The sequence below is a fragment of the Rhipicephalus sanguineus genome, chromosome 8, assembly GCF_013339695.2.
Source record: "Rhipicephalus sanguineus isolate Rsan-2018 chromosome 8, BIME_Rsan_1.4, whole genome shotgun sequence".
NCBI lineage: Eukaryota > Metazoa > Arthropoda > Arachnida > Ixodida > Ixodidae > Rhipicephalus > Rhipicephalus sanguineus.
In genome coordinates, this window is record NC_051183.1 from 28,688,944 (window position 1) to 28,701,810 (window position 12,867).

At 45.0% G+C, this 12,867-nt stretch overlaps 1 protein-coding gene across 1 annotated transcript in view; it reads right to left on the reverse strand.

Annotated features, from left to right (window-relative positions):
- LOC119403099 (ubiquitin carboxyl-terminal hydrolase 47) overlaps positions 1-12,867 on the reverse strand; it is a 90,298-nt gene that overhangs the window by 36,508 nt on the left and 40,923 nt on the right. The window contains 3 exon segments of the mRNA XM_049418802.1: positions 2,454-2,534; positions 7,136-7,262; positions 8,079-8,198. Coding sequence (XP_049274759.1) covers positions 2,454-2,534; positions 7,136-7,262; positions 8,079-8,198 — 328 coding nt within the window.

A 12,867-nucleotide genomic window follows, 5' to 3' on the forward strand; every position in this document is an offset into this window, starting at 1 on the left:
TGTTGCAACAGAATATCGAATGCCTTGAAATAACTAGGCCCCCTTGTGCGAATATTCGAACAAATATTACAGTATTCGAATTCACTTCAAACGAAGTTAGTTTTTCTAAGTTTCGAAGTATTCAAAATGACTAAATAGACATATATAAACATGTAACCCCCTGTGTAGGTGGTTTCACTGCAGTGCAGGAGTACTATGCCGAGAAAACAACCACCCAGAGGAAATCTGCACTGCCGCGAAGCCCCACTTCAAGGTTAAATGAACAAATTACCCTCACACCGATTTATCATTTTTTAAGTTTAAAAGCTTGTTACACTGGCTTATATGCTCCAATTACAGTAAAGTTTAAAATGTAACATATTTTACAGGTTATCACTTGCGCTCTACCGAAAGTCAAATCCTGCTATTATTCAAAGTTGCTTCCACTTCCTTCCAACCAAAAAGAATGACATTTGCACATGCCTTGTTTCAATTTCAAAAAATATTGTGCAAAAATTTGGTCGAAATTATTCGAACAAATCTCTTTGCTTCGAACCTAATATTTACTATTCGCACAAGCCTAGAAATAACGTATCCATTTGACACATTTACAAACAGTTCTTCCATGACACCCAATTTTTGATCATAATCTATGTTATGTGATTATTCCTTGTGCGTTCACGAACAAGCTGGCGAAGTTCTAGCGAATTTAGTCGAGCACTTAATTTATAACTGAATATTTTTTATAAACACACTAGCAGCCTGAGTCTGGCAACAATGGTGCACTAGTGAGCCGTGATGCAGCAAGTTGCTTGCTTTGCGAGCGTCTGCATTCCACCGAACGATTTTGCTCCGTGCACAGCACGCGTGAAATTGAGCTATTTCAGTTTTCTTCAGCTTGGCATTGAAATTGAGCGATTTACAGTGGCTGAAACTTCGGTAGAAAACGACGGCTCCGCTCTATATGTAGCACATGAGTGTTACACAAGTCATGGCAAAATGGTGGCCGCCGGCGGTGGGCGGGGTTTGATAGCTGGCGACTTTAGGGGCTCATTTTGCACTGAAATATTCTTTTACAGTCCATTTTTCATATATGTACCGGCATAATAGACCCTTTACTTCCATTTTTCACTGAAAACCTGAAATTGTTAATGACTGTATCATGGTCCCTTTAATGTACTCAAGGAAAGGAATTAACTTGGAGCTAACACCTTCGTTTCTGCCATGTTGAGGTCATATTATACACCAGTCTTCAGAGCAGATTTCTCAGCTCCTTTATCAACTACAAGTGTAGTGAAATGAAATTGCATTGTCAAGATATTTTGTGCACTGCTCTACATAAAAACTTCCGCATCTTATTTAATTCTTCCAGCGTAAGATATGCAGACATGGCTAGAATGTTGGCAGTCATTTTGCCACCACTGCTACACCACTGCGTTCATTTGTCACAAAATGTTTACGAGTAGCCTCACTTCCCAAGTAGGAAATGGTGACTGAAACTGCATGTAACGCCACAATCTCACTTTCAATCATTCAAGCGAACCCGTGTTACTTAGGGTGTATTCGCACGACGGACTAAATCTGTCTTTTCCGGCGTGGACGGCGCATCACGTGACCCGGCGTCACGTATTTGTGCTATCCTTACCGCGTCCGCGGACGGAAAATGCCAAGCTCTTTTTTGCATCCGGATTTTGGTGGTCTAACATAGTAGATTTGGCCGATGGTGCCGCTATATATATATTTGCAGGCAACAAGAGTTCTTCATCGTCTAATTATGACAAAACTACAGCCATTGCAGCTAATCGTCGCTTTCTTTCCAACTTCATCTTCAACTAGAAACGAACTGTGCACAAAAAAAAAAAAAAAAAACATTACCCTGCGCGCCATCTGAAGAAAAAAGAAACAAGCAAACAATCGTACAATATGGCCTCTGAGATTTGCTAGCGCTAGAGCTCCACAGATCTCTGAGCTATTGTTCTGTCAATAGAGGCACTCGCTAAGCCTACAGCTCCGCAAATGCGAGTACGGCTCTCGGAAACGGTGCGAAATCGTCATGAATATTTTGCTGTCGAAGCTTTCGGATACACATGTAAAGCAAATACAGGCGTCCCTTTTCAACTAACGGGCCACGCAATGCACCATGAAGAGCTTAAAGATTTGAAGCGGGCAGCTCTCGCTTCAGACGGTGCCGCCATGACATCTTATCTGGAGCGTTCGTCTGCTCGCTTTGTCCGCCGCCTGGATGCGCTTCGCAGCTGGACGGGCGGCGGAACCATCGTCCACAGACGAGATTTCTGCGGATTTGTCCGTCGTGTGGATACACCCTTAGTAACACAGAACTTACACCCTGCCAAGTTAGTACAGTGGCTAAAGTTAGTACAGCATGGCCTGGATGCAGCCATTACTATTTAAAGTACAGTGGCAGAGTGGCATGGCTACTGCAACATTATGCAACAAGCACGACTTACACTCACCTGTGCCGCCTTCGTCTTCTACGTTGCCGCACCTCTGGTCATTCTCGGCGCTGGAAGACATGCGCTGCTTCTCCAGCAACACTGCACACAGAGACAACACTGGTACAACACTAGTACAGATACAGTACTTGCAGATTGAAATGACGCGAAAATTTAGGGCTAAGTAATGCACATACTTTCGTTCCCAGCGTCGACAGTGTGTCATATCGGCTTAATTTTGGCTCGAGCATTCACATCAGAGCCAACGTGATCTTCAGCAGCCAGATTTGTAGCAACATTACACGGTTATCACGGGCAACTGCTCACAGCAGTTGTTACCCAAAAAAATATGATGTTGCATTTTAATCTGAGCGCTGTAGACTTATTTAGGCAACAGTTTACTTTTCTGATAATTTACCAAAAAAAAAAGTATTTTTCTGGTAAAGAATGGAGTGGTACTGCTGCACCTTAGGCACAAAACTGTCCGCAACTGTGTTATGCTGGCTTGAAACAGTGCTGTGTGGGTGAAATGCTAGCAGATCCTCACAACATCGTCACGCAAGCCTGTAAATGCACCGACACTGGAGACACTGCTTGCTTGAAGGAGAAAAAGCAGTATTTCATTTGCCTCGACTTGTTCGGAACCAATTATCCAAAGCCACGACGCAATCTCGAATTGGTTAAATTAAAACCTACGCTTAGTTTACCAGCATCAAGAAGCACCCCCTTGAAGTGCCCTAGTTGCTAACTCTCATCGCAAAATTTTTACGTGCTCGAGTTTCGACATATCGCTAAACGCCGATTGGTTAACCCTGAAATTCTTAAAAATCCCGCAAACCCTGTGCCTGGCTACAGGAACCTGTTCGAAGATAGTATCCTTACTTGAAGGACTACTACAGGTGCGATCATAAACCGACAAATGAAAGCTTTCTATCAATAAAATTAGTACAGCAGAACTCCACTGATACGTTTTTGATGGGAACTTCAAGGGACGCTAAAGTGAGACAATGAATCGGTTTAGATAAATTTTACTCTGCATGCTCTAATGTCGTCAATTTCACCATCATAGCCTTAAAAATAGAGGCAAAAATCAAGGTTAAAGTCTCATTTTTAAATCTTGCGCTGAAATTTCTGCGCGTGACATCACGGATTTCGAAGTGCATTTTTCGTATTTTGGAGACATTGACCCAACTAGTTTTCCTGAAACTTCGTATTTTTAAATCTCTGGTCCCTTCAGAGGACAATGTACTTCATTTTGACCAATTAGGAATGACGTAGCTCCCAGTAGACGCTGTCAAAATCTATGACGTCATGACGATTGGTGCGGGAACTTCGATGTGGCGTTGCCACCCGCATTTTCTTTTTGCCCGTTTACTCACCAAGCGTCTTCTCGCGGCAAGCGCGAAGTGTTTGGTTTCTAATAATAATATTTGGGGTTTAACGTCCCCAAGCCACGATATGATTATGAGAGACGCCGTAGTGGAGGGCTCCAGAAATTTCGACCCCATGGGGTTCTTTAACGTGCACCTAAAAGTAAGTATACGGGCCTCAAACATTTTCGTCTCCATCGAAAATGCAGCCGAGCGCCATAACCACTAGACCACCGTAGCGGGGCTGAAGTGTTTGATTTCGTGAAAGAGTAATTTACTAATATGAGGAAAATCTGTGTTCACTTTAGTGTCCCTTTAAAGAGTAAATGTAAGAGCTGGAAAATGCAAGAGCCAAAAAAACAAAAAGTTTTAAAGATCTGAGTGGTGGTGAACTGCCCAAAATTTTATTGCAATGCGTACGCTTGAAAAAACCATGCAATGTTGCTTGGCATGTTTACTCATGCCTGATTAGCACAAAGGGCACGCATTCAGTCAAATTATGATGATGATGAGTCCAAGCCAAAGCGACAGCAGAAACAAACTAATCCTGAAGACCTTACCTTCGCTAGTGCCACACAAACTAAAACTAATTACATCATGGACGTCATCTTTGCAGAAATCTCAGAGGCTATTCATTACTTGTGGGAATCGTAAGTATGTTTTGGGTGTTGCTTACACCATTCGTGCGCCGCCACGGTGGTCTAGTGGTTATGGCACTCGGCTGCTGACCTGAAGGTCGCGGGATCAAATTCTGGCCGTGGTGGCTGGAGGCGAAAATGTTTGAGGCCCGTGTACTTAGATTTAGGTGCACGTTAAGGGGGGACACTGTACTTGAGAGAGAAATGCTAAATTTTTTCATGTATTTAAAAACAAACTTAACAGTATGATTCAGTTTTTAATGCTGATTTTGAAAATGTAATTATTTTTTTCCTATGTCGATTAGTTTTTGAGATATCTTAAAATTAATTACCCATTGTTTCCAGGTACGGCACACAAAAAAATTTTATTAGAGAGCTACTATTGACACATGCCTAGATACTAATGAACATAAGGCACACAGGGGTAGGAATGTTTTTTTGATCTGATGATCTTTAGCTAGGTTGTAGCACCTTGATTTTCAGTGTTGCAGACACACCCACTTTATGCTCCAATTTTGTGCCAAATATAAAATGTTTGAAGATATTATTCAAAAATTCACAACTACCCCTGTGTGCACTACAGATAGAGCTACATGTCACAACAAAAATGACAGTCCTAGCTGCTCTGAAGGCAGAGATATCTTTCTGGCAAGTTTGCAACCGCAGCAAAATTTGAATCCTGAGAAATCGTGAAAAAACACAAGTCCATTTTGGGCAAACTCTAGCATGGAATAGTCGTGTATTTACAATAATTTACAATTTGAGCATTCTCGGTAGGCACCAGGCAGGTAGTCCTTCTGCTTTGAGTCCCCTAAATGCCTTTTTTTCAACGCCCGCTGCATGTTTTCTGCAGAGGCACGCTTGCGAGCTGATGCTGTTGATCTGCGACGGTCTTTTTCTGCATGCGTTTTTTAGCCGAAGGTCCAGGTCCAGACACATTCATTGTAGCGAAGATCTCATTCAGCGCTGTTTGGTGATTGCCAGTGGTCTTCATAGCGTGCGTGGCAAGAATGTTCACAACGAACGGGTTACACGTTTTTCCGCTGTTCACGCGCGGCGAGCTCCACACCGGCGCGTCATCACCGCAGATCTCGCACGACGTAACAATCTTTACGGCGAGGCCGTATTCGCGCTCACCTATGCGAAGACACATCGCCGTCGCACCCTTTGCACTTCACGTTTGACTGCAGAGCGTTCAGAGCGTCGAGGCTCACCAGAGCGAAGCGCGTCTCCATCACATCCGAGCCAGCCGCGGCGTCGTCCGTGGCAGTGTCGTTTGCACAAGCGAGAAGACCCGATTTTGGCGTGATGGCCGGCGTTTATGCTAGGTTCCGGAGTTTTACTTCCGCGTCCTTTTCGATCTTCAATAAATCACCGGGCTCCAACATGACGGTGTCGCGCCGAAACGTCTGTCGAACGTGGTCGCTGTCAGAGCCGCTTTCACCCGCTAGGCCTAACCCAGTCAGCGTCTTCGGGGGCGCTTGGCACGGGAGGCAAACTACCGTCGACATCTTCTGAAGGTGATCGGCGCCTCTTTTGAAAGTTGTACACTTTCCGTTTCTTTGTCCGCCCACCGAATTTGTACTTCGTAGCGAACTTTGGCGTCGAGTTCGGCATGGTTGCGCGTTTCAGCCGCGTTGTCCGACGCGAACTCCCGCGGCCCGAGCAGACGACTGTGGAAATCTGCCAATGGCGTGCGCGCTCACTGTCACGTGCACTGGTAGACCAACAGGACCGCGCATCGGGACTAGCTTTTCGCGGGCTTTTTCTTAGAGGCCGCTTGGCGTATGCAGTAGTGGTGGCGCGAAAAATAAAAAAGAAACGCGGCTCTTTCGAACGGGACCAAGATGGCCGCGATCAGAGACGTAGAATGGCAGCTGCGCGTCCTGCAAGAAAGCCCATTTTTGCGCGTCCATCGAAAAATATTCGCGTCACATGCATGATATAAAACGCTACTGCGGCTAAAATATCAATCCAGGACGCGTGAAAATTTGCCAGATTATGCATCAGTCACTGTAAAATCCGAAAATAACATTTTCAAAAAAACGATTTTTTCGCGATTTTTCGGTTTCTAAGACCCGTGTCCCCCCTTAAAGAACCCCAGGTGGTCGAAATTTCCGCAGCCCTCCACTACGGTGTCTCTCAATCATATCGTGGTTTTTGGACGTTAAACCCCAGATATTATAATTATTATTCGTGCGCCTAATCTTACGATCAAGCCAGGCCAAGCTGCGTGAAAAGTCAACGTGGCTGCTCTCCTCTGTGCCCGTTCGACTGGCTTGAAACGCCCTTCGCAACGTATCATACAGGAATGCTTCCACAGATGCAAAGTAATAGCGGGGTTTCCAATACATTGGATCCCATGGAAGCTATGCTGGGACCAGCAGAAAAGGACGTAACAGCTGGGAAAATGCAGCACTGGGGAACGTAAGAGTAGGGTTTTACTGCCTAACATGAAAGTGTCCATTAGCTAACGAAACAAGCCAAAATTCGTAAACTTTATAGAAAGTTCAAGAGGGCAGATGGGTATAAGTTTTGTAGTGGGATTGAACAACCACAGCTCATGCCCACTGTGGGGGACGGGACATGAAATAGGTGGTTACAAGAAAGGGTGAACAGGGGAATCTAAATATTCTAGACAGAGAATTCAAGGTGAAACTGAAGCGCGCAGTACATGGTATTGAACGGTACGAACCTTCCTCTTCTTGTGGCAGGTGGACGTAGATGACGATCGTGTTGATATGCCGATCGAGAATCTCGAAGAAACGAGACTCTCGGAAGGGCAGCTTGGAGTCTTCCTCGTTGAGAAATTCTATGAACACCTGCGTTTTCATGCAGATGTGAGCAATTAAAAGACGTGAACCAGCAATGAAAGAACAGAGCTGCTCCTTCGCTTCAGTAAAACAATAGTGGCCTGCACGCTGGCATTGACTTGGTCAAACATGGTTTAAAATAATGCCCGACGTGTATGTGCCCAAGATGTTCACTGCATTTCCCTGGGCATGTTTATGCCAGGGTGTCATGTTCCCATCGGTGCCTCATACACGTCAGGCATGATGTTCATGCCGTGACTTATATGCATGTGAGCTGTCATGTTCATGTCAAGCCATCGATTCAAACTATGGCACCTTTATGAACGCAGGGTAATATATCCGAAATCAAGATTGCCACAAAATTGCTACTCAGTGTTTCTACAGAAACTGTATACGTAGAGTTGAACAAGACCTGTGGACTTAGACTGCATACCTCATTTTTGAAATATTTATTGCCAAAACAGGAGTAACGTATGCATTTCTCTTCCCGTTAAACCTCTCGTCGACTTACAAGAGCATTTCTTGCGTAGGTAACATTAGCTAAGTTTGACATTACATTTTGCATGGAGTGCCTATTTCATGTGCAATAAATCTAATGTGCACATCGTCTCCTGTGTCAATACTAAAAATGTTGCAGGTTTTTTTTTCTTTTCCAAGGTTTTGCATTTGTGAATGTGGACACTGTGATCACAGCACTTAAGCGACGTAGACGAGCAACAATGATAAAGATGGTGTACAAACCAACTAGTAAAAGTGCCCAATCCAAATAGCCCAAAAGTCAGTACAACTGAACAGTTAACAGCTATTGTGACTAAGCTGACTTACCGTATTGCTCTTGCCAAAGCCTTCAGACCTGAGCATGCGCCCAGGTGCGCAGAGGAGTTCAAGGCCGTTGTGGTAGTTCTCGAGCACCATGCGCATGTTGCTTGAAGGCAGACCCAGTTGCTGTGCAAAAACAAACAGCTTGCTTGAATGAAGCCACGTGCCATGTTAACCCTAACGTTTACAGTGCTCACAGATTGAAACACGATGTCTAAACTCTTGAGTATGGTGACTGGCAAGCGCAACTGCTCGAAATGCTACAAATCTGGTCTCTCAATGTAATTTATAGGGATGGGAGAATAGTAAACTAGAGCTTCGAAGCGAATACAGTGCAGACCACTTATAACGTAACCGCATATAGTGCAGGACCGGTTATAATGCGGTCTTTTTCAACTCCCGTTTACCCTCCCATAGAACCGCATGTATACGCATACCGCTTATTGTGCAGTCCCCCAAGATGAAATACCGTTTATAATGCGGTTGCGGGAAAATATTTCTGACAAACGGGGTAGCGAGTGCGGTTCTCAAAGGAGGTACGCCGCTGGGGAGGGAGCGACGAGGTCGTTACGAAGGGCGAGGGCACGCACAGTGAACGAACGAGGGGCGGAGGGAGGAAAAAGACCGCGGCAGCGCTGTGCGGGCTCGCCGAGTGGGGAAGGATGGTGGTTGCCTAGGCGACGGAGTAGCCTTTGCACCGGCGGTGGCGAGGCGGCAAGGCTCCGCGGCCGCTTGCCGACAGCGCGTTACGCGTGGAACGTAAATTTCCTGTCGGTAAAAGCGTCGTCGTTATCACACTTGCTACAGATATCGCGCTTTCGCCTTTTCTGCCAGTGCGCGGACTTAAACGAGCTTGGCGGGCTTTTGTCGCCGTTGATCTCCCGGCCGCGAACACAAACTTCGTATCACGCGCGCGCTGTTCTTGGGTTAGTGCTTGAGTGCGATCTTTTCGACGTCCGATCTTCATGTTGTCTTGGACAAACTTCCCACGACAACATGCTGAACCGCACGCTAGGCCTAATCAGCGTTGGTTGCTTTTCGGTAGCAGTCGCGGGCGATAAAAGTTGCGGTTTGGTGCGGAATCAACGAAACTTTTTGCGATGGCTGCACTTGAAGGGAAGAGAATCATATCGTTAATGAAAACGAGGGCATGGTTGGCGCATGCAACTCGAATGGTGGTTCCGGATTCGATTGCAATGTCGGACATCGCGTGCGCGCCCGTGAAATCGAACGATCGGTACCGCTCAGCACGTGAAATTTCGGTCGCGATTCGACATGGTTTCTGTGTAATGCGCATACCTCGAGATGGCCTGAAAGGTAGTTGGCGAATTTCCGCGATGGTACTTTGTTTTGTTTGCTTTTTTTTCCCCGTGTTATTTCGCTGGCAATGCGGGTCTTTGGCGGTTAATTTTTGAACATTCGGAGATTTAAGAGGTTGTAAGCGCCCCAAATCGCATATGTCGATTATCGGACACGCGAGGCTACATGCTCAACACGTTTTGCGCAAGTGCCGCCTTTGAAGAAGGTTGTTTTGGTTATAGTGCGGTACCGCTTATAGTGCGGATATTCGCGACTCCGGCGACTTACGTTATAAGCGGTCTATACTGTAGTGACTTAATAGAGTAATGAAAATCAAATAATTTCAAATAGAATAGTTTGAACGGTATATATCACATATTAAAGAAAAATGAGCAATTTTGTTCTGACCCGCCTTACGTGCACAGTATTTTTTAGAATTAGAACAACAAATTAGAACAACGCTTGTGCGAACATAACTTCTTTTTGGTTCGAAGCAAAGTGGAAGCAACTTTGAATCGTAGTAAAGCAAAAGTTATAAGCGGTGAAATAAGTTAAGTTTTAAAATTTGCTATACTTTGTGCACATAAGTCCGTATAACATACAAAAATAATTATTCAAGGTACTGGTAATATGTACAATTAACATTAAAGTGTGGCTTCATGGCAGTGTGGTTTTCACCTGAATAGGTGGTTTCACGGTATAGCAGCATCACGCTGCAGTGAAACCATCCTTTAGGGTGTTTTACATGCAATTGAATATACGTCTATTTGTTCATTTCGAATACTTCGAAATATCAAATAATTTAAATTGATGTCAAAGCAAATTCGAATACTGTAATATTTGCTTAAATATTCGAAATGCTCAAATATTCGCCCATACCTAGTAAGTTCAGATCTGACGCAAGTGTGAGTTGAAATTATGCCGATATGAAAAACTGAAGACTGTGGAAACTAAAGTGTGCATTACCTTGCCTTAAATTGTCGCGTTTAAATTCGCGAGTCCTGAACAAGTATGGCCGAGACATGCAGATGCATGAGTACACACCCCTAATGTAACATGTAACTGTAACATGCCACATAATGAATGACTACTGGCGCTAGCTAATGCCAGTTAGCACCAGTTCACTATCATCATCATCAGCCTGACCATGCCCACTGCAGGGCAAAGGCCTCTCCTATGTTCCTCTGGTCAACCCTATCCTGTGCTTGCTGTGGCCCCGTTATCCCCGCAGACTTCTTAATCTCATCTGCCCACCTAACTTTCCACCTCCCCCTCGCGAGCTTGCCTTCTCTTGGAATCTAGTCTGTTGCTCTTAATGACTAGCGATTATCTTGCCTGTATGCTACATGCCCTGCCCATGCTCATTTCTTCTTGATTTCGACTAAGACGTTCTTAACGCCTATTTGTTCCCTGACCCACTCTGTTCTGTTTTCGTCCCTTAGCGTGTATCCACACGACGGACTTATCCGCGGACATCTCGTCCGCAGACGATCGTTCCGCCGCCCGTCCGGCTGGAAAGCACATCCAGACGACGGATGAAGCGATTAGACGGACGCGCCGCAGCAAAAAAACATGGCGGCACTGTCTGAAGCGAGAGCTGCCCGCTTCGAATCTTTAAGCTCTTCGCCGCGCATTGCACGGCCTGTTAGTCCTAAACTGACGATTGTGTCGGCTTTAGGTTTGTGTCCTCAAGCTTCGCTGGCAACGTATTCATGGCAATTTGGTACTGTTTCCGAGCGCCGTACTCGTTTTCTGAGAGCTGTAGGCTTAGCGAGTGCCTCTATTAACAGAACATGAGCTCGGTGATCTGCGGTAGCGCGAGTGCTACCAAATCCCAGAGGTCATAATAATGTGCGAATGCTTGCTTGTTCCTTTTTTCTCTAGATGGCGCGAGCAGTCTGAAAGTCGAAAACGCATTCATCGCTAGCAAAATTATTGAAGGTTTTTATGTTTCCGTCTACGGCGCAGAGTTTCTTTTAAGTTGAAGATGGAGTTCCATACGAGAAAAAGAAAAAGCAGCGCTTGTTGCCAGACCGATAATGGCACCTTCGGCTAAATCTGTTGTGTTATTCCGCGCGAATCCGAATGCGAAAAAGAGCTTGGCATTTTCCGTCCGCGACGTCCGCGGACGCGCCACGGATGGCACAAATCCGTGACGCGGGGTCACGTGATGCGCCGTCCGCCGCGGAAAAGACGGATTCGGTCCGTCGTGTGGATACACCCTTAAGGGGGGACGTGGGTCCTAAAATTTTTTCTTTATTTTTGAGTCAATATGAACTAAACTTCACTCTCTTGACCAGTTTTTTATGCTGATTTCAAATATGTAATTAGTTTTTTAATAGCTGCACTAGTTCAAAAGATCTCGAGGTTCGAAAAAATAATTAGTGCCTGCTTCTTACGGGGCTTTTAGGCAATTTCGACCTACTAAAACCAATATGTAAGTGCATGGGCCCAATGCCCAGATCATGCTGTAGGGGGTGATGCTATTTTTATTCCCTTGAGAGCACTGTGAAGGTCAGAAAACAGATGAACACTCACTTGTGGTTATTTTTTCTGATTCACTCTCATTAGTATCCTTAATTAAAATTTGTAAAATGGTGCTAGAGTAATGCAAATAGCATCACCCCCCAGATCGTTTCAATACGAGTAAGATGATACCAAATTTGTGATTTTTACTCAGCAACAACATGGAAAAAAACCCCGTAAGGCTGAGTGCGTTGAGCAAAAATATCAAACTGAGAAAAACGCATTTGAAGTTTCAGACAACTGTAACTTTTGTGGAAGTGCAGCCACAGCACTAGTGGTTATATCATTTGATAGGTCTCTTCTTCACGAGAACAGCCATACCAAATATGTGACCATGACCTGCCAATGTACTGGCAAAATCTTCTTATAAAGCCACATAGTGCACCCAGTACCAGAGTGATAAACTCCACCTTTAGCAATTCATAGGCCTGTACCAATTCCTTGCAAGCTAAAGAAATACAAAATTTGTCTATGAATGTGGCTTTGCAACAGGCAAATAAAATAGACAGAGAAATTAAGTCTAAAAAGCACGTGGGTTATTTATTAAACCAAAAATCAGTTATTATTGTCCAGCAATAGCACTTGGCTCAACAGCAGGCAAGGGCTGTACTCGGGGTCCCCTGCTGGTTTGTGTAATTTTGAAAGTCTGTGCTTGGTATCACTACTGTATACACCTTTTCACAGGAGCACCCTCGCACCCATGCTCGCTCCAGTGCGCTGCAGGGTTCGAGGGTATGTTTTCAGTGTTGCCATCGCGCTTTGGGCTGCGCATGTTGTATCTGTACGCTTGGTACGCTTGGATGTTGTTTGCGAATTAGGCCCTTCTTTGCGATAAAAAGCGATTGTCATGGCCGGAAATGGTGCGTATTCAAAGAACCGATCGTCTGGCCATCACTGTGTCGTGCATGGGTGCACGAACAATCAGCGGAAAAGGAACATTTTAGGCGTGTTTGTGTGCCCGCAGCACAGC